This window comes from Carlito syrichta, unplaced genomic scaffold (genome assembly GCF_000164805.1).
Source record: "Carlito syrichta isolate Samal-C Ts95f unplaced genomic scaffold, Tarsius_syrichta-2.0.1 Scaffold306853, whole genome shotgun sequence".
NCBI lineage: Eukaryota > Metazoa > Chordata > Mammalia > Primates > Tarsiidae > Carlito > Carlito syrichta.
Window position 1 is genome coordinate 427,609 of NW_007250949.1, and position 21,139 is coordinate 448,747.

At 53.7% G+C, this 21,139-nt stretch overlaps 2 protein-coding genes across 3 annotated transcripts; one reads left to right on the forward strand and one right to left on the reverse strand.

The window, feature by feature from the left end:
• The first annotated feature begins 371 nt into the window (after nt 1–371).
• Nucleotides 372–4,650, forward strand: BIK (BCL2 interacting killer). Its single transcript, XM_008063458.1, has 4 exons — nt 372–550; nt 2,622–2,720; nt 3,368–3,494; nt 4,139–4,650. The coding sequence occupies exons 1-4, from the start codon at nt 372–374 to the stop codon at nt 4,229–4,231; spliced, it is 498 nt and encodes a 165-aa protein (XP_008061649.1). The 3' UTR covers nt 4,232–4,650.
• Nucleotides 4,651–11,014: 6,364 nt separating this feature from the next.
• On the reverse strand, nt 11,015–20,808 carry MCAT (malonyl-CoA-acyl carrier protein transacylase). 2 transcript variants are annotated; one of them, XM_008063459.2, is made up of 4 exons: nt 20,338–20,808; nt 19,142–19,229; nt 14,805–15,022; nt 11,015–11,619 (listed from the first exon to the last, which is right to left on the reverse strand). In XM_008063459.2, exons 1-4 carry the CDS (start codon nt 20,755–20,757, stop codon nt 11,185–11,187), a joined length of 1,161 nt encoding a protein of 386 aa, XP_008061650.1. In that variant the 5' UTR covers nt 20,758–20,808; the 3' UTR covers nt 11,015–11,184. The 2 variants fall into 2 exon arrangements, with proteins under 2 accessions (XP_008061650.1, XP_021570894.1); XM_021715219.1 differs by lacking the exon at nt 14,805–15,022 and having other exon boundaries at nt 11,221–11,619.
• Nucleotides 20,809–21,139: the final 331 nt, after the last annotated feature.

Sequence of the window (21,139 nt, forward strand, 5' to 3'; positions counted from 1 at the left end):
CTGTGCTCCTGGTGGAGCCCAGCCTCTCCTCCTCTGTTGACAGCGGGTGCCCAGGTTTTCCAGATTGACTTTGAGGGCCAGTGTTAAAGACCTTCTAATATTTGTACTCTGATTTTATTTCACAAAGAAGAGAAAAGCAAGGGTCCTTCTGAATCATCTCCAATTCCCTCCCTTCTGAGAACAGAGACGCTAGGTGACTTGCCCAGAGGCACACAGCCAGATGTGGCAGGATTCATGCCTGGGTTGGAGATTGAGGGCCTTAGCAGATTAAAAGAGTGGGCATGTGCAGGGATGAGGTATCTCGTGAGTGTAGCCCCGATTGCTTAGTTCCAGTAGGTCCAACTACACTGTCTTTCTGTCCCAGGGAAGAAATGTCTGAAGCAAGACCCATCTCCCGGGACCCCTTTTCTGAGACCCTCCTGTATGAGCAGCTCCGGGAGCCCCTGACCGTGGAGGTCCTTGGCCTGACCCATTCCGGGGAGGACCCTGACCCCGAGGAGGACCCAGATCCTGTGGAGGACTTTGGTCTCATGGAGTGCATTGAGGGCAGGTAGGGCCCGATGGTCTGCTGTGGGCCCCACCCTGTTCCTGGGAGTGACTTCAGGGGTGGCCTTCTGTGAGGGAAGGAAGCTTTGTGAACGCCTCCCCAGGCAGGACTCTGGAGAGGGGATTCCCCAGGTGTGGTCATGGAGGCACATGCCCCGGCTGGAGTGACGTCACTGCACCCCCACCGGATGCTGGTGCCCCACCCTCCTCTGACACCAGCTCACAGAGGACAGAGGGACCTCAGTACCCAGCATATTCACAGTCCCAAGGTGGACCCTGGACACTGGCTGTCAAAATGGTTTGAGCTTGTGCCCTTAGGGAGCTGCAGGCCTTCCTGACCTGCTGAGCATGTCAAGGTCTCTCAAAGGAGATGGGTCTCATCTTAGAAACCCAAACCCTGGGAAGGACTCGTGGAGGCCACATTGTCCTGGCCCTGGCTGTTAGGGTTTTTCAAAGAATCATGGAGACAGGAAGAAGAAATCCTCCCAGGATCAACAAGGCCCCTGGAGGTAGCAGGACTTGCTCGAGGTCTTGGGGGTCCTGGGGGTCAGGGTAGAGGTGAGGCCCGAGCCCAGCACTCTGCTAGGTACTCCTAGCTGTGCACAACACACGGCAGCATATCCAGGGGTCCAGGCCCTGGCCTTCCCAGTGGCCGGAAGCACATGCACGTTTATTTTCGCCTTGCACAGATAAGGAAGGTGAAGGCCAGGGAGCTGCTGCCCTCAGGAGTGTCCATCCTGAGCAGGAAGAGAACAGCCAGACCCGACCCGGGCTGGGCTTCTGCCAGGGAATCCTGGCTCTTCCTGCAGCACTGCCCATAGGCTGAGGTCAGCTCCGGGGTTCTGGACGTTTCCTCTCTGCTTTAGGCGCAAGATTTATAGTCATGAAGGTCCTAAATGTAGGGATTGGGCTGGTTAGGGTTGCAGGGCTGGAGGGACCCAGAGATCACCTGCTGCCCCCACACTCTCTACTCTTGCTCATTAGTGGACGCAAGGACAGGGGATGTGTAGCTGGGGTCCCATGGGGTAACAGGAGGTGGAACGACCCCCCACCCCCGGGCTGCCAACTAGCCTGCCTCATGCCCCCCCAATGCCTCCAGAGTAAGGAGCAAGGGGTTGGGAGTCAGGTGGGTGGTGCAGGTGGCCAGGGTCAAGCCAGGCAGGCTCTGAGCCTGGGTTGCTGCAGGGGAATTCCAGGCCGAGTGCCCAGTCACAGGACTGGAATGTGGGCCAGCCCCGAGAGCAGGGCAGGCCGGGAGGGAGTCTCATTCTCATTCTATGTATGGGGGGGTGTGTGGGTGTCTGTGGGCATGGCCACCCCATTTCACTCAAGGGTTTGGTTTAGACAATGGGGGGTCCCAGGCAGGGGCTTATTAGTTCTGAGAGGGGTGAGCAGGGGTGGGGGATTTCAGGATTGGGGGCCAGGACACAGGTCTTGGAATCCCCTCACCCCCACAAAGGAGGAGGGTGAGCTGAAACCCCTATAGGAAGCCAGCCTCCGTGGTCAAGGGGCGGTCTGGCACCCCCAACCTGGCCCTCCCCATCGTTCCCCATTCCCACTAAAGCCCACCAGGTGGGTCTCTCCCAGAATTCTCCAGGGAAGCTCAGGGCACTGAAATGTTTCTGGGTGTTCAGTTACCCTTGGTGCACAGGCAGGCTGACCTACTGCTCATGCAGCACCTCAGGCACCATGTCCCCTGCTACGTTCCCCACGTGACTCTCAGACCACTCCCAGAAGCCCCCTGCCCTCCCACTGAAGGGTGTCCACAAGGCACAGGGGGCTGGAACCGGCACCCAACTGGGTAGCCCGTCTCCCTGGTGACTCAGGCACCCCCGTGGCCAGCCCAGCTGGGGGGTCTTTTTAACTGGCTTGTATCTCAAAGTCCACCCGCAGATGCGACCCTGAGGGTGTCTCTCAAGCAAGGTGGGAGACAGGAGGGATGCATGAAGACCACCCACTGCCTGTCCCAGATCTGAACACCCTTCCTCGCCTCTCTGGGCTGCTTCCGCACTCACCTTGGCTGGGCGGGTCTAGGTGCATGCGGCCACACCCAGCTCCCTCATGTGCTCCCACAGTGACGAGGTGGCCCTGCGGCTGGCTTGCATCGGGGACGAGATGGACCTGTGTCTTAGAAGCTCCCGCCTGGCCCAGCTGCCTGAGATGGCCATGCACAGGTAAACAGTCCAGGCCCTGCCACGGCTTCCGCACCTGGGGTGGGGACTCTGGGCAGGCGGGGGGAGGCTGGGCCCTGAGGAAGCCCTGGAAGGAAGTGGCCGTGACACTCCCAGAAGATCTGGAGCCCTTTGCTGTCGCCCCCTTACCCAATGAGCAACTCCCAGCTCTTGGAGCTGGCCCTCTGCTGCCTGTTTCTGCTGGGCCCAGACAATAGACAAGCAGAAGCTAGGGCCTTTTCCCTACTTTCTGAGCAGGCCAGACAGCACATTTCTGAAAGGGACTTCAAGGGAGATGCTGGATCCCAGGCCCCGGAGGCTGGGCCACTCAGCTGGGCCCCCAGGTAGGCGCAAGGAGGGCAGTGACTGACCCTAGGTCCTGTACAGTGGGGGTGTATCTTCCACATGGCCAGCTCCAGAGCACAGGGCCAAAGCCCAGGTGGGCTAGCAGGCAGATGGGAGAGGAAGCAGGAAATTGGAATGAATGTGACCACCATCAGCCTATGCAGAGGCCCTCACAGGTGGAGGTGCCCAGGGAAGGGGACCAGGGTGGCAGTTGGGGTGGGAGGGGACTGGCCCGCTGCTCCCCTCAACTGTGATGGTATCACTCGAATCACAGGCTTTCTCTCCCCCTCCCATCTGTCTTTCAGCCTGGGTCTGGCTCTCACCTATGACCAGACAGACATCAGGGGTGTCCTGAGAAGTTTTGCTGACGGTTTCACCCATCTCAGGGAGAATGTAGTAAGGTTCTGGAGATCCCTGGTCCCCGGGCCCTGGGTAAGATCCTTGAAATTTCGTGACGCTGACTTGTGCTGCTACCAGTGGTGCTGCCTGGCACCACTCCTTGGGGCAAACACTCCAGTTTGCCACAGTCCCCACCATTCCCTACCACCAACACTTCACCTGTTTCCACATCTTCCTGGTCCCACATCTGAGGCTCCCGGTTGATTGAATAGGAGAATGTGTTAAGTTGTGAGTGCACAAACCAGTAGACCCACTTACAGGCCTGCTTCCCCTGGCAGACAAGACCCTCTCCCGGCCAGGACAGGTGTCTCCTCTCCCAAGCAGCTTTCCTGGCCAACTTCGTCTCAGGGTGCCCACTCCCCACTGTCACTACCGGGGCATCTGACCTCACCTGTGTTCACCCAGTGTTTTCACTTACGTCCCACACACTGGCAGCCCCAGGCCCGACTGGCCTCCCCTTTCTGGCCTCCCCTCTCTGGCCACGTCCTCGGGGCCACTTTCCCTTCCTCTCCCCACTGCCGTGAGCTCCTTCACTCTGGTGTCACCTTGTCCCGGACCCCTCCAGTTCTGGGTCAGGCACTCTTTCGAGTGCCCCTTCCCTGAACTTCCCCTGTCCCCCCAATCTCACCCCTTCTGGCTGGCCCCCGGGGCCCTCACGCCTCCCTTTGCTCCCGCAGGTGTCCCCCGGCCAGGCGTGCGAACAGGTGCTACTGCTGGTGCTGCTGCTGGGGCTGCTCCTGGGTGGGGGGCTGCACCTGATGCTCAAGTGAGGCCGATGACGCGGGTGGGGCTGGCCCCCGCCCTCGACCCCGCCCTGGAGGTGGAGGCCTGTTGCTTTTGTCTTTTTAACTGTTTTCTGAAGATCCCTTTTATATTTAAACTCTGAGATAGTGCTGGGACACTGCTGCGGTTTTGTACTTAGTTTTTGGTTGTTGTTTTTTTCAGTTTTTTTGTAAGACATGAATTCATTATACTGTGTGTTTAGCTGCCGCTTCTGAGGCCTGGCTGGACCTGCCAGGAGGCGGCCTTACCTGGATGAGAAGGGTTCTTCCACTCCTGCCGGTTGGTCACACACTGGGCGGCGGGGGGAGTGCTGGCCGCACCCCCGTGTCCGTGATGCCCTCGACAAAGAATCTACTGGGATAGATTTCTGAGGAGCAGGGAGAGCGCAATAAAATGTTGGTTTCCAGTCAGCCTCTGGTCCTCTCTGGGGTTTGCAGCTCTGGCCTGGGCTCCCAGGGAGGGAGCCAAGCTCCCAGGTAGGCGTGGCAGCCACTTCCCTGCCCCGGGACCACAAATGCTGCCTTGGGCTTTGGCAACTGCAGTTTGCCTTCTCCCTACCTGCCTAGACCTGAAATTCAGTTAGGGATTATTTCCTTTGGGCTTTCAGAAGCTCTTACAATAATGGGGATTTCTGTCCCCCTCCCGCACTCTCCGCTTCCTGCTGGAGGGGTGCAGCCATGGCCCTGCTCACAGAAGAAGGGTGCACTGGAGAGGTTGCTGGGCAAGGGGCACGAGGGACAGCAGGGCTAGGCCTCCTACCTTGTAGGCTCAGCGCTTGCTCCGTGCCTTGCCCTGGTGCCGTTTCTAGACCCCATCAGGCCTCCCTCCCAGAACCTGGGCTCTGTCTGCCCTCCCATCCCACCTCAAATGCTTAGGCTGAGCCAGGCTGTGATCCCACCCCCACCCCACGCCTCCCCCAGCATCGTACCCAGCCTCATCCTCCTTCCCACACAGGCCTTTGTTTCCTGACCCACCAGGCTGGAGAGCTTATCCGGGAGATACAGCTGTTTGGACTCCCCAGCCAGGCCAGGCAGACCCTGTCCCTGTATCCTCCTGGCTCCCACCTACATCCTCAAGTCCTTGAAACTGAGGGGATCCCTACCAGGCCTCCTTTTAAGTCTCAGCTCCCCATGGTCTGGTCCTTTGCAACTTTTTTTTCTTTTTCTTATTTTGAGGTAGGGTCTCACTCTTACCCAGGCTGGAGTGGAGTGGCAGGGTCATGGCTTACCAGAACCTTGACCTTTTGGGCTTAGCCAGTCCTTCCGCCTCAGCCTCCCTGGTAGCTGAGACTAGGTGCACGCCACCATGCCCAGCTAATTTTTTAATTTGTTGTAGAGACGAGGTCTCACTATGTTGCCTAAACTGGTCTCAAACTCCTGGGCTCAAGCCACCCTCCTGCCTTGGCTTCCCAAAGTGCTAGTATTACAAGCATGAGCTTTTGTAGCCTGACTTCACCCCTTTTATCTTTGTTTGCTGTTGACTTGTCACACTTCTGAGGCCCAAGACCCTCTCAGAACCTCTCAGGGTAAGCCCAGAGCCCCCAGTTCCAGGTCACTGCTGACTGGGCACCCAGCATTGCACTGCACAGGGGAGGGCTCTCCACACAGATCAACACCCCATCCCCCCCAAGCTTACAGACTTGGAGGTGATCCCAGGGTTCATTCAGTGTGCTAGAAATGGACACGCCAATGCCAGGAACATGGCAAGGCCAATCCCAGAGGCACTTCCTCCAGGAAGTCCTCAACCACTTGGCCCACAGCTCACTTCCTCCTGAGCTCTCATGAGAAGCTGCCTGCTGACCGTGTATCCACTGTGACATGGCCAGGGTTGCCTGTGGCTTTTCTTAAGAGGTCTGGGGATCTTCAGAAGGAGGAGCTGAGGCTACTGGGCCCTGGCCTCTCCCTGCAGGAGTTGGGATGCCCCATGATGGTCCTGTCCCGCCCTGGGGCTTACAAAATTCTTGCCACCCACGGGCATCAGAGGACCCTCCCCCACTCCCCGCTGCAGGCTCTGTGCACACAGACACTAAGTAAGGGTGTTGTGGGCACGTTCTGAGGGGAGCGAAGGGCTGAGAAAGCGACTGGCAGGTGGGCAGGACAGGGAAGGAAAGGCCTCAGAGGAGGAGCCAGCTCTGGAGACGTGGTGGCACCATCAGGACTGAGGGAGCTGCACGTGGTGGGAGATGGCGGGTGGGGTCCCAGCACTGCCAGGTCTGGCTGCAGGTGGTGAGGGCACTTGGGGTGCGACTGGCAGTGGGTCGGTAGCAGGATCTGGTCTTCGGGGGTGGCCTGTGGCCTTCCTTCCCTGGATAGGTGCTCACCCTTTTCCTTTGGCCCACGGCTTCTCCAGGAGGGCTGGGGAACGAGGGTGTCAGGCATAAGAAGCTCTGTCCCGACAGCTGAGGGAGGTGGGCTGGAGAAGAGGCCTTTCCCGCCTGGGCATAAAGCAGGCAGGCTGCTGCCAAGGGCCTGCGTCTCACCATGGGGTCTCTTGCCAGTCACTTAGCCCCGAGGAGCCTCCTGCGGCCTTCGCACCCACAGGCACGTGGTGGCAGCTGGGGGCTGACATGTCACTCAGCTCCAGACAGCCCACCCTACAGGTGGGAAACTGGGGAGGTAAGGAGTAAGGCTAGGTCAGGGCCCAAGTGCTCTGGCATCTTCTGACCACCTCAGGTCCAGCCTCCAGGCAGATGAGGACACTGAGACCCACAAGCAGGGAGGGGTCTTGGTAATGGCTCCAAGTCCTGTCCCTCTCCCCCAGCAGAAAGATGCCTGGCCCTGGGAGGCCGGAGCAGGAAGGGCAGCATGTGAGACCACTCATAGGCTCGAAGCTGGTGGAGTTGGGAATGGAGGGTAGCCTGCCCAGCTGACAGCATGGCCAGGTGCCTGGAGGGTGCCCCAGTAAAGACAAGTTGAACCTGAATCTGGGTGGAATGTTCTTAACAGAATGTGAGGAGGAGGGCTGGGTGTGGTGGCTCATGCCCATAATCCTAGCACTTTGGGAGGCCGAGGCGGGAGGATCGCTGGTACCTAGGAGTTTGAGACCAGTCTGGGCAACATAATGAGACCATGTCCCTACAAAAAATGAAAAAATTAGCTGGGCATGGTGGCACGTACCTGTAGTCCCAGCTACTTGGGAGGCTGAGGCAGAAAGATCACCTGAGCGCAGAGGGTCGAGGCTGCAGTGAGCTGTGATCACACCACTGCACCCCCAGGCCTGGGCAACAGAGTGACTCAAAAAGAATGTGAAGAGGAGGAGAAAGTGTCATGCAGAACAGACTTTTCTAGCAGCCCAACTGGACATGGGTGGGGGCCTCCGCCGTTTCCTCTAGGCTCCCCACTGGGCCTTGGGGCCCAGGAGACGGGACCTGGGTCTGGTCCCTGTGCCCTTGTGCCAGCTGGCTCCTGCTGGATGCACAGCCTGGCCATGGTGGTGGAGGGAGGGGCTCCCTAGTCCAGTTTCCGCCCTGCCCTGTCCCTGTGGGTAGTCTCGCTATCTCATCTGGCCATGGACCCTCATGAGGGTCACTCCTGCTCAACCCACTGACCAAGGCCCACCAGAAGCGTGGAGTCTCTGCAGAGGGACCAGACCAGCTGAGGGGCGACTCTGGAGGGGTGTGGGTGGGTTGGGTGTGGATCGGATGCTAGGGAAGCTGTGGTGAGTCTACCTGGGAGAGGACTGTGGTGACATGAGGATGAAGATGGTCCCTGGTGAAGAAGCAGGGTCCTCACGCAGGCCATTGCTGTGGGTGGTGGCAGGGTCTTGTTGGGTGCTGCTGACACTTGCTGTCTCTGTGGGCATGGGGCGTTTTCCATTTTGCTGTTTCTCCAGAGCCCACGCGCTACTCCAGTCACCCAGATCCATGCCCACCGCCCCTGACCACCACGGCTGACGAGAATGAAGGAGGCAAGGAGGTCCTCGCCTCCACATCACCCTTTCCCTTAGGGAGGGAGTCCTCCTGATAGTGTGAGGAACAATGGTTGTTAGCCCATTTTTTTTTGAGTTGGAGTCTCACTCTGTCACCAAGGTTGGAGTGCAGCGGCATGCTCACAGCCACTGCAGCCTCAACCTGCTGGACTCAGGCGATCCTTCCCCCTCAGCCTTCCAGGTAGCTGGAACCACAGATGTGCACAACCCCGCCTGGCAAAATTTTTAATGTATTGTAGAGACGAGGTCTCTTGCCAGGTTGCCCAGGCTGATCTGGCCAGCCAAAGTGCTGGGATTACAGGCGTGAGCCACCTGACCCAGCTAGCCCACTTTCTTGATGGGAGGACTGAGGCACACAGAGAAGTGACTCCTCCAGAACTAGAGGGCAAATATGATTTGAAGCCAGGTCTCGGCACCACTCCTTGGGTGCCCTCTGCCAAGCCTGGATCTGGACAGAGCAGATCCTGTGAGGGTCCTTCTACCATCCCTGTCTGTTCATCCCACTGGACTGGGCCTCTTTGGGATTCCATAGCCTTGGGCCAGCCACCTTTCTGCTCCCAGGCCAAGAGCAGCTTAGGCCATCTGCTGGGCTCCTGGGTTGGCCACGTCCACACCATGCTCACTCTGCCCAGCCCACTCCATTTGGGGCCTTGGGTGGGTGTTGGCCATGTAAGGTGGGTCTTCGCAGTGTGGGACCGGAGTCAAACTAGAGCTGGACAAGCCTTGCTGAAACCCACACAGGAGGCATGTGTGAGCTGGGGAGCTGAGGGCAAGCCATGTGGTTCTGCGGGATTGGTGTCCTCATCCAGAGAACAAGACCACAGCAGCACTTCCTCTGGGATCTGGGAGGGTGCCACAAATAATGGAGGCCCCAGCTGCTCAATAATCATCATCTGAAGTCAAGATGATCAGCTGCAAACCTTGAAGACTGGCTTGCCAAGGATGCTCTTCACAAGGGCACAGCTTTAGAGCCAACTGACCTGGCTTCCAGCTGCTTCCACCTGTCACTGGCGGCAGCAGGCCTGAGCATCTCCTTCACCCTCCCCAAACCTTGGGCTGCTCTGAGTACAAGCCTAGCACTGCTAAGCACCTGAGAGGTGCTGCCTCCCTCCCCTCCATACTGTCATACCCCACAAGTCCCACCTCTGCAGAGGAGGTTCTCCAAGAATATTCAGAAAAATCAAAGGTCACGTTTTGGGTGTCACTGTCTTGGGTCATAAAATTAAACACCAGATCCCAAGGCCAGGTGGAAACCCCAGGTGAAATGCTTTAGTCTCTGGCCTGGCTGGACCTGGACTCACAGAGAAAACCCCTGCTCCCTTGATTTTGCTCCCTGCAGCTGAACATAACCCTCAGATCCCATCCCGCCTACAGTGCTTCTCTGGCCTGGACCAGAGCGAGCTTGCGTCTCCTAGGGCTGATGCTTCAAGCATGCAGGGAAGGGGTTTCAGATTCATTGAGTGTTTAATAATAGCAAAGTTCTTTGTGCACTACGTTCTAAGGAATAGGTTTTTCCAAAGAACGACTGTGATTCAGAAGACGCTCACTCAGGATGTGATGAGTCACATTCTATTGATAATTTGCAGTGCTGGGTGTGGTGCTCACACCTGTAATTCCAGCACTTTGGGAGGCAGAGGCGAGAGGAGTGCCTGAGTACAAGGGTTCGAGACCAACCTGGCAACACGGCAAGACCTCATTTCTACAATAAATAAAAAAATTAGCCGAGCATGGTGGCACGCATCTGTGGTTCCAGCTACTTGGAATGCTGAGGTGGAAGGATCACCTGAGCCCAGCAGGCAGAGGCTGCAGTGGCTGTGAGCATGCTATTGCACTCCAGCCTGGATGACAGAGTGAGACTGACTCAAAAAAACCCCCCAAAAAACCCAAAAAAGCTCAGTGGTTCTCAGCCAGGGTTGTGTGGAATCATGGGGTTTGGGTGTGGGGAGTGCTACTGGCATGTAGTGGCTTGGCTGCCCATGAGAGGAAGACAGTCCCACACAAGGAAGGAAGGCCCACAGGGCCCTGTTGAGAACCATTATAGAATTAAGCACTGGGATTACAAGCACGAGCCAGTGTATCCAGCCAGACCACGGAATTAAAATGAGAAACCCCATCCAGGGTTTGACGTGTCTACGAAATGACACAACAGTGACATTTCAAGACAAATTCAGAGATCTCACTCCCAATAACATGTTCCCACTATCACTGCATAATGAAAAAAACCACCAAGCAGCATGGAGTTCCTCATATTTGACATGAACCCAGGAGCTGTTTCCTCAGAGCCTGTGCCAGGCTCTCGGGAGGGTAAGTGTGGAGGCAGCCTGTGCTGTGCTGTGCCGGGGCACCTGACAGGTCCAGGTAGTCATGGTGCTTGGGGCGCCTCTTTCTCTGCACTCCCCACACCCCCTGCTCCTTGCTCAAGGATCCTCTTCTGCCAAGGCAGAGGTCACTTGTTCTCTGGCAAACATTAGGCACTCAATGTTTTTCCTGGGTGTGTAAACGAAGGTGGGATTCGGTCTCCCAGCTGTCCAGTGAACAAAATGACTGCCTAGGCCATGAGATTAGTGACAAAGGCACCCTGGATGGCCAGCAGGGGCAGTGTGGGTACCCTCGGGCATCGGCCTAACCTGAGGCCGTGTCTGTCCACACGCTGGCAGGGTGGGCAGGTTGCGATGCTGCAGCAGGCCAGCCCTTTCTGGTCCCGCGGAGGCATCTGGTCTGTCATGGGGCAGGACTGGTAGAGGCGGGGCCAGGGCTTGCCAGCCTCTCCAAGTAACTAGCACTGTTGCACCTTTCCCCAGCAGCCAAATATTTGTTCAAGAGGAAAAATGGACTAGGTCATGTAAAGAAACACTCACTTTTAGTGCTTTTTCTGTGGTCTTCAAAGCACATTGCAAAAAACCGCTCTATTACTCCTCAGAGGAGCCGTCAGGGAGGGAGGGTGGGGCAGGCACAGCCCACAGCCCCTACTGGGGAGGACAGACGGGGTCACCCCATTTAACCCCAGCAGTCATCATGGAGATGCCTCAGGGTCCAGGTGCTCGCTGGCCTGCAGCACATCCATGGCACTGTAGGACTTCCAGGCCTGCAGGTTACAGCTTCTCAGGATGGTGCCCAGCTGCTGCCCAGGGCCCACCTCAAACGTCCTGGGGAACTCGGTGCCCTTTTTCCTCTCGTATATGGCATGCATGGTCTGCTCCCACTTCACTGGGGAGACCACTTGCTGGACCAGCAGCTTCTGGATGTGTTTGGGATGCATGTATCTGTTCCCGTTGACATTGGAGTGGACGGAAACCAGAGGCTTCTTCAAGTCAATTGTCTTTAAAACTTGCGCTAGGGGCTCCAAGGCTGGCTCCATGAGGCGGGTGTGGAATGCCCCACTCACCGGCAGTATCTTGGTGCGTCTGAAGTAAAACTTAGAGGAATTTTTCTGGAGAAACTGCAGAGCCTGGGAAAGAACAGAGGTTTAAGCCAAGCAGATCTTAGGAGGAGAAACAGCGGCAGAAGTCACCACTGGCAGCGATATCCTAGCCCTGGTATATGCTTATCTGCACACTTGTACCTGTATCTCACCCGCAAACCCTGGGTGACGACCTTAACTCACTTCTTTAGTTCCAGTTAAAATTAGTTGTACAGTCATTGTCCCCAAATCCTCCTTTGGGGATCTGACCATTCACATGCCTCAGTTGGGAAGGGGACCATGGAGACCCAGAGCTGTTCAACATGGACTCAGGTCTGTGCATCTGCCCAGCACCCTCATATAGTAGCTTCGTGGCCCAGGCACGTCACTTAGTGTCTTAGAGCCTGTTCCTTCTCATCCCTAAAACAAGCACAATTCCATCCACCTCACAAGGTTGCTGGTAAAGCAAATCCCACAAGGTATGTAAGTGTCTAACAACGTGAAAGGCACCAACCTAAGGGTTCGTTTTCAATGAGAATTGTTACCACCTCAGAATTTGTAACAAGCCTGTTTTTTTACTCCATAATCTTCACGATAAATATTCAGAAGGAAAACCCAAGCCCCATTTCACAATGCTAGGTCTTGACAGTCAGAACCCCTGGGGTGTTGTCAACCAAAAGCCTCCGGTGAAGGGTAGGTACCTCAGCTCAGAAAAAGGTCTCAGAGGCTAGCCAATAGGTTCAAACACTTGCAGCTGTTTGCAAACAACAGAATTTGCAAAGATCTTTACAGCAGCAGAATTTTTTTGAGTCAGGGTCTCACTCTGTCACCAGGCTGGAGGGCAGTGGCACAATCATGGCTTATTGCAGCTTCGACTTTCTTGGCTCAAGTGATCCTTCTGCCTCAGCCTCCTGAGTAGCTAGGACTACAGGTGCCACCACACCCAGCTTTTTTATTTTAAGCTATTCTTGCGCCTTGGCCTCCCAAAGTGTTAGGATTACAGGTGTAAGCACCTGGCACAATAGTAGACATTCTTAAGAGAACTGTGTCCTCGGAACACAGTGTGGGGCCTGGCTCATGGATCCGCACTGTAAACTGTGTCCCCCCAATCTGACCTCATCTATACCCATCCAGAGGCAGGGCCAGGCAACAAGAACTGCTCCCTGGAAGACCTAAGATAAGACTTAAAACGGTCACATTGGCTGCATAACCTAGGGCAATCTTACTTTACCTAGGTGCCTCAATGTCCTCAACTATAAAATGGGGATTACAGTAGTCATCTCACAGGGCTATGGAAGAACTATGCTTGTAACACAAGTACTGTGTAAGAGTTCATGATCAGCACTGTCTTGTATGCCAAGCCTGTCCATATCCACTGGGAAAAAAATAACAGGGTAGCTGTTTCTCCCCCACAGGGCAGGAGGGATTACAATATTTGGTTGTTCAGCCAACTCCGTGGGCCCCTCCTTGCCAGAGGAGGGCATAGTGCCCACCTTGATGAGATGGACATGATTTGGTCAAGGAACCCTATCTCGCTTTTCCTCTGTCTTTAGTCTATCAGTGTTCCCTAGAAAGATGTTCTAGTAGCCTGAGCCCTGCGACAAGAACAAAGCTCAGCAAAGCCCAGCACCTTGTGCACCTCTGCTTGTGTGCAGTGACCACTGAGAGGTGTGGATCCTGTTCCTGCAGCAACGCCTGGCTGTCCTGACTGCCCTAGAGCTTCCTGTCCATCGTCAGCCTCAATGCAGTACCATTTCAGTGAGGGACATGTCTCCAGAGCTGGGAGTCTCTTGGATCTAAGGCCTTTTGGACTCCATAGCCCAAGCTGTTCCCAAGCCTAAATTGTTTTCATGAGCCGCACGTGTGTGGAGAGCTACTCAGAGGCATTTCCTGGGGCACCTGTGGTCTCAAAGTGCTTTCTATGTAAGATATCTGAATCATTCAACAGCTGAGCCAACTCAAGTATCAGGTTAGGGCCACAGGAGTCAAGCCATAAACTCAGACTCCAGCAGGCTTCTCAGGGAGTTTTTTTTTTACATCGCCTGAGCTGTTTGCTATGGCACTTCCAAGGTTACTGAGAGAACAAGCCTGAGATTCCTAGGAGTCATCATCTAGACTGGGTGCACACCTGTCTGGCAGATCCTAACCCTGGCTTGGGGGCCCTTCCTGGGCCACTTCTGGGCTTCTTTCCAAGGCAGCTAATGGGAATGAGCAACCAGCGCCAAGACTAACCTGGGTCCACTGAAACTGACCTTCCCATCAACTCAGAACAGGTTCTATGGCTCTCGTGATTCAGAAGAGGTATCCAAGGACACTGGCATACAAGCCCTCAGAGGGGAAGAGAAACTAAGCATGGGCAAATGGAAGAAACAGATTCCAGAGGCAGATTCAGGTTCAAATTCTGCCTCTGCCATCTCCAAGTGCTTGCCTCTCTTTGCCTCAGCTTCCTTGTTCGTGACACATAGGAGAGCCCCCACACAGCCCAGGACTGGCTGTGAGGGCCATAAGGTGAGATATGGAAACATCTTCTCTGGGCTCTCTTCTGGACTCAGAATTCTCCGAGCCAGGCACTTGGCTCTGAATGCCTTTTCCCTCAGGGGCTCCTGCCTCTCTGCTCGGGATGCCCCCTCCTGGCAGCCTTGTGCTCAGCCTCCAGGTGTCGCCTTCTCAGACCCACTGATAGTCTGCCTGACCCTCACTGGGTCCCTTGGCCAGGACTCATCAGTTCATGACTGGTCTTCCTCTGGAGGAATCAGCCTTTGCCCCCATGCTTGTGACCTACAAGCTGCTTGGTAAATGTCTGAGGAAACAGTGAATGGAAGGAAGAACAGTGGAAAGGAAATTAACTTGGGTGTGAAAACAGAAACCTAGCAAAGGCTGGGTGGGGCAGAGCAATCCAACAGAGGACAGCTCTACTTCCTCTAAGGAAGAACCAGACCAGAGGCTCATGAGAAGCCCAGGATGTACTAGAGGAAGGCCCAGAGATCACCTGGTTCCGGCCCATTACGATAGACACGGACTGGGCGATGTGTTCCAGACCCCATGTGTGTGGAGTGGGGCAGCGTCCCTGCCTCCCACCCTCTGCAGTGTTTTGTCTACCACACACTCCCACACCCAACGGCTTCCTAAAGACCAGGCTCGGCAGAGCACCACCACACTGTAGGCCCTCACAGGTGTAGAGCCTTTCAGTCCTGCCTGCTGGAGCCCGCAGAAGCACTTCCCATCACACCAACCTCGACGTGTCCTGAGATCACCCTGCAATCAGGAAAGAGGTAGTTGGACACCTCGCACACGGGGCTCTCTATGCCCAGAGACTTGCAGTGTTCCCGGGCTTCCAAACAGGCAAGGGTGAACTTGGACTGGGGCCGGCCAAGGACAGACAACATCCCACTGGGGACAGCTTCTGAGGCTTCCTGCATGGCCTCAGCTCGGACCTTCACTGCATACAAACCTATCCAGAGAGAAGTGCATTTGAAAAAGTCAGACACATAATGAAGGAGGGAAGGTGAGACCTAAAAGACAAAGCCCAACCTCCACTCTGTACTGGGGATGCTGGCATTGGTGTTGCTCCCAGCCCTCAGGCCCACAGGGTGTCTGTACCCATTACACACAGGTGTTACTTCCATCACCAGAAAGCAGGGTATGTCATAGGCACTCTACAGATGAACCCAAGGAGAGTAAGCTGGTGTGGTGTAGAACCAGGCTGATTATGCCCTAGTGTAGTATCTGGAGAACAATTGGGGAAGAGTGCTACTGACACCTAGTGGGGAAAGGCCAGGGATGCTGCTCAACATTCTACAGTGCATAGGACAGTCCCCAAAAGAAATGACCTAATTCAAAATGTCAATAAGCATTGAGAAACCTTGGTGAAGCATAAAGAGGAAGCAACTGTGAGCTACATCACCTCAGGCAAGTCACGACCTCCCTCCAGTTCAAATGTTTAGTTAGTAAAACGAGGAAAATAATATCCTATCTGCTGGGGCTGTGAAAACAGAGAGCTATTATTAATGATGATGATTATTTTTTTGAGTTGGAGTCTCACTCCGTTGCCCAAGCTGGAGTTCAGAGGCACACTCCTGGCCATTGCAGCCTCGACCTGCTGGTCTCAGGCGATCCTTCTGCTTCAGCCTTCCAAGTAGCTGGAACCATAGGTGCACGTCACCATGCCCAGCTAAGTTTTTTGATTTATTATAGAGATGAGGTCTCGCCAAGTTGTCCAGGTTGGTCTGGAACCCCTGGGCTCAGGCAGTCCTCTCGCCTCCACCTCCCACAGTGCTGGGATTACAGGCATGAGCCACCACACCCAGCTTATTAATGATTATTAACATGACTGACTCAGGTACAAAAACAGACACCTAGCAAAAGCTGGGCAGGGCAGAGCAATCCAACAAAAGACAGTTCTCTGTTCTCTAAGGACGAACCACATCAGAGGCTCATAACAAGCCCAGAACATACTAGGAAGACCTGGAGATCATCTGGTCCTGGTTCATTACTTTAGACATGGGCCGGGTGATGTGTTCCAGACCCTGTGTATGCATGGAGTGGGGCAGCATCCCTGCTCCATCAGGTTTAAGAAAAAAAGCAATTAAGGCTGCTATACAAACTACAAACAAGTACATGAATTTCAGTAACATATAATTCTCATAAATCAAGTATCACTGTCTCTACTTAGAGCTGGAGAAGCTGACCCAGCCAAGGCAAAGTAAAACATGGGCTCCTGACCTAGCATGGCTGGAGAGAAGGGTGGGAGGACAGGACTTGCCCAAGCAGGCAGCTCCAGTAATCGTGACATAAGAATGGCTGTAACTATGGTTATCGCCCAGGGAGGGTGGATGACCAGACCAGGGAGGGATTAAGAGACCTCCCCAGGGTTTGATGAAACAAGAGTCTGAAGAGGAAATCCTGCACCCTTTCTCTTTAACACATTGTCATTCACTCAGCACTTATATTCGTACTGGACTTTTAGGCACTTACACAAAGAGAACTGTGGAGTAAATATGTTAAGAGCTAGTGACAGGAAGCAGAAGAAAACACAAGAATATGAGAGAGCACATGGAAATCCTCCATGCAGGCATTAAAGTAAGAACTATGCAAAATGTCAAGTGAAAAACTGAACACAAAGTTGTAAATGTGCTATAATTCTGCAAGCTATATATATATATAATGATACGTGTAATAAAAGTTTCATTAGGATGTGGGATTATGCAACTTTTTCCCTTTCATTTCCTTAATAGTGCTATGCTTTAAAAAACTGAGATGAGGCCAGGTGCAGTGGCTCACACCTATAATTCCAGCACTATGGGAGGTGGACGTGAGAAGACTGAGTCAAGGGATTTAAAACCAGCCTGGGCAACTTGGCAGACCTTGCCTCTACAATAAATAAAAAAAATTAGCTGAACATGGTGCTGCACACCTGTGGTTCCAGCAGGTGGAGGCTGTGAGCATGCCACTGCACACCAGCCTGGGCGACAGAGTGAGACTCTGACTGGGGGGGAAAAAAAAAACGGAATGAAATTCACATAAAGTATAACTAGTAATTTTAAAGCATATAGTTCAGTGGTATTTGGTATATTCAAAATGTTATACAATCATCAGCTCTCTCTAGCTTCAAAACTTTTTCACCACCCATGCCTACTAAGTAATCATACCCCATTTCTTCCTCGCTGATCCCTCAGAAACCTCTCATCTCTCATCTCTATGCACTGGATTCATGTATTCTGGATAATTCACATAAAGGAATCAAACAATGTATGACCTTTCTTGTCTGGCTTCTTTCTCTTAGAATGCTTTCATGGGTCTATCTATGTTGTAGCATGTATCAATACTTTATGCCACTGCATGGATGTACCATAATGTGTCCATTCATCAGATGATGAACACTTGGCATGTTTTCACATTTTGGCAATTATGAATGATGCTGGTATGGACATTAAAAATTTTTTTTTTTTTTTTGCGTTGAAGTCTCTCTCTATTGTCCCGGCTGGAGTGCTGTGGCACACTCAGAGCTACCACAGCCTCGACCTGCTGGGCTCAGGTGATCCTTCTATCTCAGCTTTCCAAGTAGCTGGAATCACAGATGCATACCACCATGCCCGGCTAATTTTCCTATTTATTGCAGAGACAAGGTCTTGCCAAGATGCCCAGGCTGGTCTCAAACACCTGGGCTCAGGCAATTCTCTCGCCTCTGCCTCCTGAAGTGCTGGGATTACAGGCATAAGCCAACACGCCCGGCTGACATTTTTAATTTCTTAGGTGTATACTATGCCTAGAGTTGCTGGGTCACATGGAAATTTTTTTTTTTTTTTTTGAGTTGGAGTCTCACTCTGTCGCCCAGACTGTAGTGCAGTGGCCACTTCCGGCCACTGCAGCCTTGACCTGCTGGGCCCCAGCGATCCTTCCGCCTCAGCCTTCCGAGTAGCTGGAACTACAGGCATGTGATACCACGCCCGGCTAATTTTTTGATTTATTGTAGAGATGAGGTCTCACTGCCCAGGCGGGTCTCGAACCCACGGGCTCAGGCAATCCACTCACCTCAGCCTCCCAAAGGCCCGGGATTACAGGCTAAGCCACCGAGCCTGGCTGGAAATTTTTTGTTTTTTGAGTTGAAGTCTCACTCTGTTGCCCAGGCTGCAGTGCAGTGGCACACTCATGGCCACCGCAGTCTCCGCCTGCTGGGCTCAGGCGATCCTTCTGCCTTAGCCTTCTCACATGGAAATTTTATGGTTCACTTTTTGAGAAACTGACCAAACTGTTTTCCACAGCGGCTGCACTATTTTACATTCCTACCAGCAATGTGTGAGGGTTCCTATTTTTCCATACCCTTGTCAATACTTATTTTCTTTTTTTCTTTATGAAAACCATCCTAGTGGGTATGATGTGCTATCTTACTGTGGTATTAATTTGCATTTCCCTGATGATTAGCGATGTTGAACACATTGGCAAGTGCTTGTTGGCCATCTGTATACCTTCTTTAGAGAAATGTCTATTCAACTCTCTTGCCCATATTTAACGAAAAGAAAAAATGTTTAACCGTTTTAACTATAAGCAAAAATCTTAAGAAGTAAAATTGATATGGCTCAAGATCAAATATTCATTTACCCCTTTTCATTCAATGAACATCTACTGAGTGCCTACTACATGTGGCAGGCCCACGGGTTCGAGACTAGCCTGGGCAACTTGGTGAGACAAAAAATAAAAAATTAGCTGGGTGCAGTAGCGTGTGCCTGTAGTTCTGGCTACTTGGAAGGTTGAGGCGGAAGGATCACTGAAGCCCAGCAGGTCCACGCTGGGGTGGCCATGAGCATGCTACTGCATTCCAGCCTTGGCGACAGAGTAAGACTCCAACTCAAAAAAAAAAAAAAAAAAAAGAAAGAAAGAAAGCCCTAATGAATCCTTCAGGCTTAAAAAGGAGTTACAGTGAAGTCTGGTCCCCAAAATCCAATGTCACCCCTGTCCACATACTCCCTTCCCTGTCACGCCTAAGTGGGTCCAGTATTTTTGACAGTGTCCTGTACCCCAGTGAGCCCAGCAAGACACATCCCTGCATAAAACCAAACTCTTTCCTGTGTACCTTCAGAAAATTCCATGGCTCCGGCAAACACTAGGGCTGCAAATTCTCCCACACTGAATCCAGCAGCAGCAACACAATTCTCAATAACCTGCAGTGACAGATGCAGAACATGAGGTCAAATTCTCTGGAGGAGCTCAGTTTCAGAGCTGCTCTGCACCTGAGAGCTGGCAGGGTGTTCAGCATCTCAGAGAGTCACGTTTCACTGGCTTGGTGCTCCAGCTGAAGACCACACACACAAGCGGCCTTGACCATCACTGAGTCCATCACTGAAGAGGTACTTCCTGGGTAAAGCAAGTTAAAGCCCAGTCAACTCTATGGCCTCGCTGACTCCCACTCAGGGTTCTGGATTATCCTGCCTCGGTCCTGGGGCCTCAGACTATCTGGTGTGGCCCTTAAGTGTAGAAGAGCATGACTTCTGCAGTCATCGAGACTAGCTTTCTTAGGTTGGGAGAGTTCTCAAGTCCCCCTGAGCCTGTTATCTCATCTGTCAAATGAGGGAAGAGCAGAAGCTACTTCAAAGGGCTGAATTATGTGATGATACTGTCTATAAAGTGTTTAGCACAGACCTGGCCAAGGTCAAGCAATGAATGAACATTATTATCAATATCCAACAGGCCCACCAAACGAATTCTCTTAATAGCCCTGAGTCTCCTTTCCTTATCCATAAGACAACAGTATTTACTTTACAAGGTGGTTGTGAAGGTGCTGCGGGGTAAAGGATCTCAAGTACTAGCTTCACATTTACTGTCTTGACATTACTAAATATTCACATCAACTCACAGCCTTCAAGTGAAGTGACATTCTCAAACTGCCATCTTCTCAATGATCCTTCATTTAGGGATGAAGCTTAAGCCTTTTAAAATCGTTTAATAATTAACTCAATGATTAAGAATCATTTAAAATCGCAACCTAGACCTCCACTCCCACATCCCCTTACCTGCTGGCTTTGTTTTCTATAACACGTATCATCTTTAACACACTATGTAATTTACACAGTACGTTTATTGTTTATGATCTGTCTTCCCTAAGACGGAGCTACCCTAGAGCGGGGATCCTTGTTTTGTTCACGGCGCCCGACACATATAAGAGCTGAGCAAGAATCTGTGACACGAGTGGAGGCCCCCGGCGTGGCAGGAGGGGCCCGGCGTGGGCGTAAGCCCACCTTTCGCGGGCTGCCACGGGGCCTCGAGCCTCACCGCGGGCTGTAGGTGGTGGAGTTTCTCCACCGCGGCCAGAGAAGCCACGAAGATGGCGGGCTGGCAGTGGACGGTGCGGTCCAGTTCCTCCTGCGGCCCGTGCAGGCTAAGCTCCAGCAGGTCGTAGCCCAGCACGCGTTGTGCGGCGGCGTAGAGCTCGCGGACGCGCGGGTAGCCGAGCAGAGCGCGGCCCATGCCCACCACCTGGCTGCCCTGGCCCGGGAAGAGCAGCACCGAGGACTGGCCCGGCATTCGCCGCGCCGGAGCCGGCGGGGGCTCCTCCTCCGCCGCCGTCGCTTCTCGCAGCAGCTTCGCCACGTCCGCGGCGCCCGGCGGGGGCAGCGGGAAGCTCGAGGCGCCGCGGCGGCAGCGAGCGCCCAGACCCCAGGCCCACGCGGCCCGCGACCCCCGGATGCTCATGATGGGACTCCCGCCCCGCGCGCGTTACCGTGGCGACCAGGGCCCGACTGCGGCGGCGCGGCGCCGCGTGGTCCTTGACTGATTTCCTGCCGGGCTGCCCCGGGCACCCGGGGGTGGGAAGAAACGTTCCTGGATGAGTGGTTCCGCCTGGCTGCTGAGGTCCTTGATGACCGCTTGCTGGGTGCCTGGGATCCGTGCGCTTACTTAAACTTCCACAGCCAAGAATGTAGCACGACCCCACACCACAGTGAGCTCTCAGAAGATATTTATGGACTAAATACCGCAACGTAATGATTACTGTCTACCTAGCGCTTGAAGAGTACTTGAGACTCTTCTTGCATGAGTCTCCCAACACTAAGCAAGATAACAGCTTTTTTTTTTT

Excerpts from the sequence above, each read along its gene's own strand:
- BIK (XM_008063458.1), top strand. The coding sequence starts at position 372 with ATGTCTGAAGCAAGACCCATCTCCCGGGACCCCTTTTCTGAGACCCTC. Across the intron at positions 2,721-3,367 it reads CCTGAGATGGCCATGCACAG|CCTGGGTCTGGCTCTCACCT; the intron begins GTAAACAGTCCA and ends TCTGTCTTTCAG. Across the intron at positions 3,495-4,138 it reads CCCTGGTCCCCGGGCCCTGG|GTGTCCCCCGGCCAGGCGTG; the intron begins GTAAGATCCTTG and ends TTGCTCCCGCAG.
- MCAT (XM_008063459.2), bottom strand. The coding sequence starts at position 20,757 with ATGAGCATCCGGGGGTCGCGGGCCGCGTGGGCCTGGGGTCTGGGCGCT. Across the intron at positions 15,023-19,141 it reads AGCCATGGAATTTTCTGAAG|GTTTGTATGCAGTGAAGGTC; the intron begins GTACACAGGAAA and ends CTCTCTGGATAG. Across the intron at positions 11,620-14,804 it reads TGATCTCAGGACACGTCGAG|GCTCTGCAGTTTCTCCAGAA; the intron begins GTTGGTGTGATG and ends GTTCTTTCCCAG.